The sequence below is a fragment of the Xyrauchen texanus genome, chromosome 23 (assembly GCF_025860055.1).
Source record: "Xyrauchen texanus isolate HMW12.3.18 chromosome 23, RBS_HiC_50CHRs, whole genome shotgun sequence".
NCBI classification, from domain to species: domain Eukaryota; kingdom Metazoa; phylum Chordata; class Actinopteri; order Cypriniformes; family Catostomidae; genus Xyrauchen; species Xyrauchen texanus.
In genome coordinates this window covers 34,323,427-34,336,110 of record NC_068298.1, presented here as the reverse complement: position 1 = coordinate 34,336,110, position 12,684 = coordinate 34,323,427, and the positions used below count along the sequence as shown (strand labels likewise).

Sequence of the window (12,684 nt, the reverse complement as noted above, 5' to 3'; positions counted from 1 at the left end):
TGCCTTGCAATATGTCTTTGTTATTGATGGGATATGAAAAGGGTTTGGAGGAGCGGTACAGATCTTACCGTTGCTGTAAAGAAGCTGTAGCCTGTAGTGGATGCCGTTGTTGGTCTTCTCGCCATTGTATTCCTAAAAGCAACCAAAATAAACATTTTGTATTCAAAGTGGTCCAAAATATGCAATGTTAATGAGTGCAAAACGTGCATATGACTTCCATTTGGGTGGGTGTTCTATGTAGTTTGGCCGTAATTTTGAACACGTTAATGTATTCCAAATACATCAAATACTTAAAAATACACTTGCTCATACTATATCTGTGAATATAGGATAATGCTATACTGTTATATTATCCATGAAATAGTTTATGCTTTCAGACATGTTTAAATAAATGTACCCAAAACTCATGGTATCTTTTTGAAAGGAGTGCTTTAATGAAACCAGTCAGACTTGAAGCTTTCATTTTATAGAAACTTTATTTTTTATAATATCAAAAAAACTAAAAAACTCTTTATTTACCATACACACAGATACTCTCCCTAACTCTGTCGTGTATGGTTTCACAACATACAGTATGAGCTGCACTGTAAAAAAACAATGCAACCGGCATTTGTTACCGTAAGGAGCTATATCTACCTAAGCTTATCCTAATATTTAGATTTGTTGATGTAACCTAATTTATTTGAGTTGATTTAATGCTATTAAATAATATTTTTGATATGAATAAAACCAGGTAATTTAGATGTTAACATGAAGCACATTTTTAGGTTAACCTTTTTTTGCTTTTGCATGAATCACACTATAGTAACACCCAATAATCAAAACAAGCAAGTACAACCAAGCCAGATCTACACCCTTGATGTCATCTCAGTATGATATTTCTCCTTAGATTATTTGAGGTTTCTGTTTAAACAGCCATCTACCCTTCAGGTGAGTTATTTTACTTTGATGTGACATCAATACAATAAAACGCAGGATCATGACACACCCTCACGATACGTCACTTTTGTTCTCGTCTATCTTCTCTACATCTCATTGCCAAGTTTAGTGGTAGTGGTAGTGTCTTGGCAGCCAACCAAAGTGGAGTGGAGAAGAGTGGGGGGAAGGGGGGGGGCTCTGGGCAGGGGTTATGGTGGAGGTGAACGGACAGTGCTGACTGTGCCAGCTGGACCCTGTCCCGTATGACCGTGGGCGGAGCTGTTCTCTGTAACCTTTTACTGAGAACAACCCCCCGACACACACTCTGTGGGGTGAGCAGGACTACCCTCTGACAAACATTCTCAACACACACTGCAGGTACAAAACACATGACTACACTGCAGAATGGTGCCGGTGGCACTGTGGTGAGGTGATTTTTAGAGGACTACTTTTGGAAAGAGAGAACAAGAGGAGAGGAGGGGAGGGGTTAGGGTGGCAAAAATGTATTCCCATGATGTTTATCCTAACAATTGTGTCAAAGAATGTGGGGTTAAAATAAATGAACAGGTTCCTTTTTGTATAATATTAAGTTAGATATTGCCAAGTTTTATATAATTTTATTTGTATTTGTTTTGGATGGGGGGGGGTGTCAGTTTATTTCAAAGTTCATAATAAGTTTTGATATTTTTTTTACAATATTGTGATTTCTCTGATTATTATAATTAGATTATAAATAGATTATGATTATAATATAGTAGTGTAATGAGCTTCACACAGGATTTTGATGTGTGCGAATTTGGTCTCATCTCTGCCCCCTACATGTAGTTTTTGGTACAGCTACTAATGAAAATAAAGATTGTGTGTGTGATAGTTTCAGTGTCAAGACTTTTAGTACATATGCACATTAAAACAACACAATAGAGAAAATAAAATAAATGTAATAAATAAGTATAAAATAAAATAAAGCAGTAATTAAATAAATGTAAATAAATGTCCATTTTAAAGTATGTAAAAATAGAATGTGCAGAGAAGACACTTTTTTACACTGCTGAAATGAACAGTTTTAAAACATAAAAATGGATGGTATTTTGGAAATGGTAGGGTTTTTTCCAACATATATGCACGTGTATGATCAATAAGTAAAATAACATCTCTAATTACATGATAATAACTATGTAACATGTGTAACATGTAAAATGAAGAAAACCACCAAAAACCACATAATCAGACCTCTGAAAATACTCCAAACAATGCCTTTGTATGATCTTGAAACCTGTTATTTTAACTATAATACTCTATAACATATGTAATGACATGATAATTACTATGTAATATGTGGTAAAAGAAGAAAACAACTAAAACCAACCAAATCAGGCAAACCTCTAAAAATCTAATTAAGGTAGTAACATCTAAATTAAATGATTTGATTGAAGTCAAAAATGTAATTTAACATCAATGGTTTAATTTGACTTCATAGGGTTACATAAACTAAACTAATTTTAAGTGTGAGAAAAGGTATAAATAGCTCCTTAAGGTAACAATTGCAGGTTTCCACATTTTACAGTGAACATGAAACTACTCAAATCATCAGGTGATGTACAATGATGAGGTATTTCCACATTTTATGTTCTTATAAAGATGTCTAAATGTCTATGAAGAAATCTTCTGATTTATACAAATTTAAAACATAACCTAAAAATGTATTTTAGTTTACAAATTGGGTCTCTAAAAAATTGCATTTCAACATGCTGCACTCCAGCATATCCCAAACCCCTGTTGTGCTATCCAGGGGTTTATGTTAATGACAGAGTGCTTACTTTGTCCTTTTCCACAAAGTCCACGTAGGAGGTTCTTTCGATCTCAACGGGCTGCCCCTGTCGGTCATAAAGGGCCAGGACGAAGTGGAAGAAGTTTGACTTGCGAAGGTTTGAGGGAGGCTGCTTCTCATAATGGGCTCTTGCCAAACCCACACCACTATGAGAGGAAGAAACACAGAGGAAAAAAGAGAGAGAGAGATTAATTCACATGAAACCAAATATTAATTCAATATATAAGCTTGTAGACGGATGAAAGTCAGACTTGAACTTGTACAAATAATATCACATTGCATATAAAAATATTAAGTTGTACCTTTAAATAGTCATCAAAACATATATATATATATATATATATATATATATATATATATATATATATATATATATATATATATATATAATAACACAAATTGGTGTTTTATTAAAGACAGCCAAATTCTAACAGGAAAGAGAGCTGTTAAAAAGAGAGAACTGAGAAGTGTTACAAAGAGAGACGCAGATGCCCTATGTGCACCATGAACTCTTTTGTGTGCTTCTCTCTGCTCTGCCACCTCAACAATTGGAATTTGGCGAGGACGGGGGGAACCCAGAAGGCACCGTCTGCCTCTGCGGCTGCCTATCGCTACTGGGTACGTCTCGCCTTGGCAACTGCTGCGTTCCTCTTTCCCTGACCTGTCAGTCAAACCTGCTCGGCTCTCCGCTGGGTCTCTCCAAGGTTCAGCCAATAGAAAGCCTCCTCCCTGACTTTCACACTTGAGCATCAATTAGAACGCGTGGCAAACGGAGGACTGACAGAGAGCCTCGCGCAGCCCATATCTCCACACCAACCCTACACGTCTACCTATCAATCAAAACTTCAGCCTTGCTCCCCTGCCACATATACATCACTGATCATCTTTTCTTACCTGATCCAGCGGACACATAGGAAATGAAGGCCTGGAGTCAGGGAAGGATGATTAAAATGCAGGTGGTCTGTATTTTTAATAGGGTTGTAATGCACGTATCCTTTCCCTCAAGCAGAAACCAAAGGCAGCACTCAGTCACATTCAATGTAAAATTAATTTTACTGCTTTACAATTGAACATGGATTCTTTTATTTGTGGGCTTTTCTCTGGAAATATATATATATATATGATTAATTGCAATTAATTCAGATCCTATTCTGCATATCATGTAAACATTTTAATAGATTGACAGACCTAATATTTATTCAAATAGACAAATTTAAGTTTGCCTTACTGTTTTATCCTTTTGCATAATCTTGTAAGTTATTTTTATGTATTTAAAGGTGAAGTGAGTGATTTTTGTGCCACTAGTGCCACCAAATCATTTTGAAAAAAATCATAATTTATAAAATAACGTTTTTGAACAACAGATTGTCCAATCCTAAACTCACGTCACTGGTTGAGCCAATTTAGTTGGACTGGTCGGAATGCTCAAATAAACAGTGCAATGTTTTGAAAGTGTTACTGAGCCACAGCGTTTAACGTTTTTGAGGAAATCAACCAATGAATGGCTAACATATAGTTGTCTTTGCATATTAAACTGGGATACAAGTATTTTTACAAAGAAGAAAATTACACACATTGCCTTGCATTCAAAGCACATGGACAGTAATATTTTTAAATCAGTAAATAAAACAGTGCATATAGGTTCACAGCCATAGATTACAGCTGTCATTGTTAAGTCAGTTCGTTATTTACTCGTTACCCTGATGAGGTGGGCTGAAATGCATTTGAATCTTGAAAATATGCTCATACATAAATATTTGTTCATCTGTTGGGCTCGGGGTGGAGAGCTCAGTGTTTTGGAAAGCAGCCTGCTTTCTGTCTCTACTCGTTGAGATATTCCCCTGATAGGACATTAATAAAACCTGACCCCTCCCCAGTCCTATTACCAGAGCTTAATGCTTCATTTGTATCCTAGCCTGGTGAAATCTCATTCGTGAAGTTGAGGTACTACACGTTTGAATGCTAAAACAGCTTTCACAGAGGCGGATACCAGAGGAGGATTCTGGGAGGAGCACTTTTAAAAGCGAATGACATCAACGTGAATGGGAAATATGATCTTGTTCATGTGGAGCAATTGATTTCCATTGAAGATCTTTAGCAGCAAGACTGGTCAGGACAATGCGAAGTCTGACAGAAGCCCGCGGAAGTTTATTGTTTTTTTACGTAAGAAATAGTGCTGTAAATATTAGAAATAACATTACGAGAATAGTATTGTTTCTTAAGCATTTTAAATAACTGTTTATATTAATAGGTAGTTGATGGAAAATATGTCCAACTAGCTTTCTTTCAGGTCAAAATTTAAAGTTAAAATGTATATGAATGTATAAGGGAAAACGTATGGTGTAACCGATGCTTTTTTAGAAGTACAAATATTCCGTGGAGTCTCTCAACTAATAAGAGGTCATAAAAGCATGCATACTAATTTTAAAAGAATTAGCCAAATAGTTGCTGATGGAGTTTAACCCAAGATATTTCAACATTCCAAAAGAATTTTAACTGACAACTACCATATTATATTTCAGCCTAGTGCCAAATTCTCTGTCTTTGTACTGCATGCAAAGCAAAATAACATGTAAACACAAATTATCACCTTCACAAAGGAAGACAGAATGGCTCAATTGCACGTTTGTGGGCGAAAAAGAGAAAGAACAGCTTTATGGCATCACACTTAAACACACACACATATTGCATCATGAATTCCTCTATATTACCCCATCAGCTTACTTACGACTACGAGGCCAGGTGTCACGTTTCTGATGAAGCGAGAGAGAGAGAGAGAGAGAGAGAGAGAGAGAGAGAGAGAGAGAGAGAGAGAGCTTCACAGCGTGCTTTCACAAGGCACAGATCAGGAAATGATCGACTTGGAAAGCTTGTTAGTGTTATTATTTTAATTATGTTGATTGCTGCCATATCCACTCCAGCACTTATGAGTCAGCGACAGGACCGATTGGAAGACCCTCATTCATGCTCTGCAATCGAGGTGACAAACCCACGCACATACATAGCAGAGCTGTGTAAATCACTCACTAATGGACAGCTCAACAACTGTCATAACACACACTCTCACACTGGTCTCCATCTGACTCTGTGAAACACACTGTTTGACATCTTCTCATCACAAGCACAGGGAAAAGAAAAGGGAAAGGCCATTTAAGCTGGAAATAATGGCAGTTCTGACAAAGTTCTGGATGTGATACCTCCACTTAAAGCTATTATTTGAATCAATAAATACATTCTCACAGAACCGATTTAACAATAAACCATTCAGGTTGCAGGAGCTGAAGGGGTTTGTAAAGATGACGTTTCAGAATATGAGAGCTCTGTCTCTCTTCACGCAATGGCAGCCAGTGTTTCCAGTCTGTGCTTCTTTGCACACTGCCAGCTTAATGCAATGCAGCAAAGTCTAATTATGTTAAATGAAAAAAAGGAACCCCCAGGCTAAAATCCTCGCAGCTCGAGGGTCTGAACACTTGAGGGAAATAGATACTGAGCACAGAGACTCTGAAATTGACTGCTAATGAACATGCAGAGCAGAAGAATCTGCCAATACACAGGACACGGTGGGCACTGCTGTGATATTGAGGAGTTAACTGGTGACTTTAAGTGGGAAAAGAGAGTTTAGGTGCATGCTGACATGCCTTTACATGTACATCTAAAAAAAAAAAAATCTCTTATTGAGGAGGATAGATTTGATAGATTTAAAGTTAAGGGGAAATACTGCCAATATCCCACTACAATGTCATTATGAAACTGCATATTTCAGATGGTATTCTGATTTTAACAAAACCAGTTAATTTACTGAAGATGTTACCACACGAAGCACATTTTTAGGTTCACATTTTTTCAGTGTCTTCTAGCACAGGTCAAAGTCATTGTTTAGAGTATTTTCAGGGGTTTGTCTGATTTGGTGGTTTTCAGTGGTTTTCTTCTTTTCACTACATATTACATAGTTATTATCATGTAATTACATATGTTACAGACTATTACAGTTAAACAGGTTCCAATTTAAATAAATAGTACAAGATGGTGAACTAATTTGAAATCTTACAAGCTGGCTTGTACAAAAACTTTCTACTTTTACTTCCATAGAGAAAATGTTTTTAAGATTTTTCCTAAATTTAACCCTTAACTCAAACCCGTATGATTTTTATATGAAAATAACTTTTACACAGAAGAGTGAAGCTTATTACAGGTTATTGACAAACATTATTTGTATTGCATAAATAGTGTCCTTTCTTAAAATAAAGTGTTGGATAGGAGGCTTGCTGAAATGTAATGCCTGTATTGTATGGATTTTAAATTCTGTTTGTTGATTGGTTGGTCTCTATGGGAATAAAAGTCACACTTTTTCATACAAGCCAAGTCGTAAGATACCTTACGGTTTTAACCCTCATTCCATCCCAGATGTTTATGACTTTCTTTCTTCTGCAGAAAGACACAAAAAGATTTTTAGATGAATATTACAGCTCTGTAGGTCCATACAATGCAAGTGAATGGTGACCAGAACTTTGTAGCTCCAAAAATCACATAAAGCAAACATAGAAGTAATCCGTAAACCTCCAGTGGTTAAATCCGTGTCTTCTGAAGGGATATGATAGGAGTGGGTGAGAAACAGATTTAAAAAAAAACATTAAATAGTCTTTTTTTTACTCTCCACTTTCACTTTTACATCTGAAGTCTCACACACACCTAATATATCACTTCTTAAAATATGGATTTTACCACTGGAGTCGGTAATATGGATTACTTTCATTTTTCCTTTATGATTTTTGGAGCTACAAAGGTCTGGTCACCATTCACTTGCATTGTATGGACCTACAGAGCTGAGATATTTCTCAAAAATATTTGTTTGTGTTCTGCTGAAGAAAGAAAGTCATACACATCTGGGATGGTGTGAGGGTGAGTAAATGATGAGAGAATTTTCATTTTGGGTGTACTATCCCTTTAAGAAAGTGAAAGTGAATAATGGTCAATTTTGGTTTTGTGTTGTCTTTAATGTATTAATTTTAAGTTAATCAAAAACAAAAAGTCAATCTGCATACCTTGTTCGAAGAAATGGGTTTAAAACGTAAAGAAACATTTTTGAGCAGTTTTGAGTTCAAAGTCTAAGATTCAAGGTTTACTGAAGAGTTGTATGGAATATACATCCAAAAAACAAGAAGGTGTAAATATGGTGCATTAAAAAATATTATTTTACCTGTTTTTCCATAAGATCTCTATTAAAATATCTGCAAAAAAAAAAGAAATAAGACACCAGTTGTGTGTGTGGCATATGGGTGGCATCAGAGTCTCAGCCCCATGTCTCAGTGACATTAATCACGCCTGTGATGGACTGTGACAGAGGGAAGTCTTTAACTACAGCTCTACTCTCTCTCACTATCGAACTAATGAGCCATACACCAGCACTCTGTTTATAAAAACGTGACGTGGAAAAATCATCTCTGCCCTGGCTCGGAGCCAACGTGCTGATCCAACAAGTAAATATAAATCTCTCTCTCTCTCCCTTCCTCGATTGCACATTCTGAATTTCTACTCCATTTCTTGTTCTCTTTTGCCTCCTTCCTGACAGTTTCTTTCTCAAAAAGGTCTCGTCGACAAGAAAGGTTACACGGCTGGAACTGATCAGCTGAGATTTGGTCGATAAAGTAACTGCCTTCATCAAAGATCTGCAATGGGAGATCATTCTCTAAATTAACTAACATTAGAGAATCGTATTTAATTTGACCTTTCCTCTAAAAAATGTCCAACCCGGACTAAATGAGAGAGAAGGAGGGAGGATCTAGAGTGTTTCTCGCCTTTCACCAGCTCATCAGGGTCTGTGTAGAAGGAGTTTGAGGATGGCGGATACTAAGTTATGCACATACTCTGTTTGTTTGTAAAGAGGAGTAATTTATGTAGAGATACAATTACTGTGGCATACATTTGCCCATGCCTGCATGCATGTGTATGTGTGTGTATGTGCCCATGCGGCAAATGCAGTGTTTGGGGGGTGGCGGGCAGTCATCATGGAAGCGGTATGTTTAGTTGGTGCTTATTAGCTGTGTAATAAGATTTAATGAGTTGAGGACTAAAGCGCTGCATGGCCAGCAGATTGGGATTAGTGGAGGGGAGAGAGAAGTAGAAGAGGTTGTTCGCACAGAGGGTATTTTGAAACCCAAAGCCCAATGTGGTCAAACCAGGTCTCTCTTTCTCTTCACTTGATCTGCTATGATGTCATCTCTCTTTCTCAATGTCAGTTTTATAGTTCTTTACTGGCATGATTGTTTTAAATGCAATAATTACAGAGCATCAATACACACAATCACACATGTGTGTGTGTGTGTGTGTTTGTGTGGGTGTGGGTGTGTGTACATATGGAAAATTAAATAATGTGCTAAGTAATTTTAATAAAAAAATTACAAATGGAAAAATTAAATTCAATAGAATAAAATTCACTTCTAGTATTTGGGTGATTCTCACCAAATTAATCAAGAAAATGTCCTAGTCTAATTTTAGTCCAAAAACAAATAAGAATTTCAATTTTGCAACGACACCTCTTTTTAAAGTCATTTAGATTTTTTTACATTCTGACATTTTTTGCATTAAACACATTTTACCCCCAGTTCTACTTACCGTAATGCTAATAAAGATGGTCGTTATGATATTCTCATTACGCCAGTGTGAAAAAAAAATATATATTATTTAAATTGCTAATTATTTATACGTCATACGTAATAAAAAAACTCCTTTGGGACTGCCTTTAATTTTCGCTGATTTTAATAATAAAAAAAAAATAACATTGTACAACAGCTTCTATTTTCTTTTTTACAGTAATTCAGTTAAAAAATGACTGTTACGGTAATGAGAATCATCATTGAAAACAAAGGGAATAGTAAAAGTAAAACATCTGGATGTGTTATGTTCAGGAGAATTATCCTCGAAAACATGGGAAAACAGTGTTACGGTAATGAAACTTAGGGTGGTAAGATGTGCCCTAAACATAATGTCACAATGCAAAAATCATAAATGGTCCAAAATGCAGGCTTCCTTTTCTTTAAATACAAAATATTATTATTTTTTTTATTTTTTATTAATTTGGGCTTAAGTATGACCTGGACATCATCTTGACAGGTTTTGTGAAAAATCACCCATTTCAGCATATACATGGATTAACACTACACTGCTGTACAGACAGTAAATGAACTAGTGATTACTGAGTTTAGAGTTTGGTTTCTGAGGGTGTGCGGTTCAAATATAAATCTGGCTGTGACGGATGCATGACTGCTTGATCTATTTGATCTCTTTCAGACACTTTAAGAAAATGTAGAATGAGGTTTGAGAGTTTTAAGAGGTAACTCTCTCTTACATTTCCAAATTACTTTTACTTTACAGTGAAAGTGTGCCTCCATCCCACAAGTCTCAAAGTGAGCACAGAATGTTTTTCTCTCCATCTTTTCAAGTATGTGATGATTTCATTGTTCAACACAGGCCTTACGCGTTATAAATTGTCAAAGTGTACAGTTCAGATCTCGCTAAAGTATAAAAATGCATATTTTACATGGCTGTTTTCTGAAGTTGAAGCTCTGTGCCAGATGTGCTGATTGCGTTTATGGATATTCTGCGTCTTTGTTTCTTTAACACTAATTGGATATTACGATATGAAATCATGGGAAAACCTTCGTAGAATGACAGAGTGTACCGAGCACTAGAAGCATTTATCACTGCTGCACAGGAACGGGTGGCCGTAAGTCAAAGCAAACGTGTCGGAGAGGATCTTTGCATAAAGAAAGGGCTGTCATCTCTCCATGATTTCTACTGCCACACAAACACAAACGGCATGTCTGTCACGTCTCCCAATGATAAGCTGGCACATACATCACCAGCTGCCTGTATCACTGCCATTGCCTGCTTACTGCTTTATTCACACACACATACGGTACACACTAACACTTTTACAGACATCCTAAAAGATGTGTCTTGTGTCTCTTGCATTTGCAGAATTTCTTTAAGTCAGTGAAAGAGCCTAAATAATCATGCTTTCTGGTTTCATTAATCATGTTATCACTGTTTATTATTCTATTTATTTGGAATGTTTTGTGCTGAATAGATTGACTTTACACCTGTGGTTTAAACACCAGCATTAAATGAATTATCCAGGTTTAATACAAGTTAAGCTTGATCAACTGCATTTACAACATGTTGATTTCCACAAAAATGTATTGCTACATTGGGTTCAAGTGAAGCACTTACAATGGAACTTAATGGGGCCAATCTGTAAATGTTAAAATACTCACTGATTCAAAAGTATAGCCAAAAATAATGGCACTCTCTCCCTCTCTCACTTTACGGCTGTGCTCTAACAAATTTAAAGTCATTTCTAAACAATACGCATGACGTGAAATATCACGTATATCACAAATATCTATACAGTTGTAATTATTACAGACTTGATTAAATACAAGGTATGTTTAAAACAAATTTGCAAAAACTGCATCGCTGTCATGACAACAATGTCTCACACACAAGATGCATTTTTGCCATCAATACTTTGCTGAACCTATTTTGACATACTAGGCATTGTGAACTTGGAAGGAAAGCGCTCTTGTGACTGGCCCCTGCATTCGTAGGGCTTGATGTGCCATTACTGCTCACTGATTGTGCCTCTCAACACGAGAAGATCTGAGTCAATAGACTCGCAGCTCGCTCACAGATTAGACATCTAATCAAATACAGACCCTTTATTTATCGCTCGCTGTCATAGGCTGTGAGATGTCAGTGTAGAAAACTTCACAGCTGTGACAAAGCGGGGATCATGTACCTACACATGACGTACCTACGCTATTGACCTTTGACACTGACTTTCACCGGTTTACTTTATGTTGCTATTTGATGCAGATTATTAAATAACTAAATAAAGATCGTTGATAATGTAGTTTTGGACAGTTAAAAATGTTAAAAGCTTTTTATAGTACGCCAACAGTTTCCTATGGACAGAACAGATGTCAAACTCCATTACGAAAGGGTTTTATGACTCGCAAAGAATAGCTGTTAACACAATGAATGTCTAAAGGCTGCCACTGTCACTAACAATAAAGAACAACACACATGCATGGATAAATTCAAACAGCTGACGGCATTGTCAGACCGTGCAGCATGTTGAAAATGTAGTACACTTCTTTAATCGTAAATGTGCTAAATGCTTCCAACTAATTTCTAATTTGCTCATAATTGCACAGAGACAAGTGCACAGTTGCGCAGTGAGAAGTTATTTCCTGGAGCTGGACGGCTAAATTACAGGCAAATGTTTCAAGCTATTAGGACACTCTAATTGAGCATGTGACACAAAAAAGAGCAGCATGTTTGATGGGCAAGTGTATCAAGTGCATAATGCATGAATGCAACAGCTATTTGCATGCATTACTTCCTTATCACATTAATTATTGCATGCTTTGTGCCTTAACCACCTTGAACCGCTTGTCCAGAATTGTTTGACTTTTCTGAGCTGTGCCTCATCAGGATGCCTTGATCAATGCACTGGTGGCATGTCTCCTCTCAACTGGATTCAGGAAGCTCTGCATAAATGCTTCACAAGAGTCTGTTTCTGTATGTATGTGTGATGTCTGTTTTATTAGTGAATGCTTGCTGTAGGTTTAGCCTTACTGCGCCTGCCAGACCTGGACACACTATACAAGTTATGGCACTCTCACCCTCTCTCACTTTTGCGGCTGTGCTCTAAAAAACTTCGTTAGTGGCCTACAGCTGAAATCATTAGCTGGTCACCTGTACGCTTCTAATAGGGTCATTACCGAGGTGGCCACGAAGTCAGCCACTAATCGCTAGCATGTTATGGGACAGCTGTTTCTCGAACACTTGTTTCTCTGTGTTACATTCCAGCGTGCAGGCGTCAACAGAGACAGAACAGAGCAAGACATGGTAAATCAGGTGTGTTTCTGATCCGG

At 36.8% G+C, this 12,684-nt stretch overlaps 1 protein-coding gene across 4 annotated transcripts in view; it reads right to left on the bottom strand.

Moving 5' to 3' along the window:
* LOC127617193 (transcription factor COE3-like) overlaps positions 1–12,684 on the bottom strand; it is a 125,608-nt gene that overhangs the window by 108,376 nt on the left and 4,548 nt on the right. For all 4 annotated transcript variants that reach the window (XM_052089120.1, XM_052089118.1, XM_052089121.1 and 1 more), the window contains exons 2-3: positions 2,736–2,892; positions 69–132 (exon numbers count right to left, since the gene is read on the bottom strand). In XM_052089120.1, coding sequence (XP_051945080.1) covers positions 69–132; positions 2,736–2,892 — 221 coding nt within the window. The remainder of the gene's footprint in view (positions 1–68; positions 133–2,735; positions 2,893–12,684) is intronic.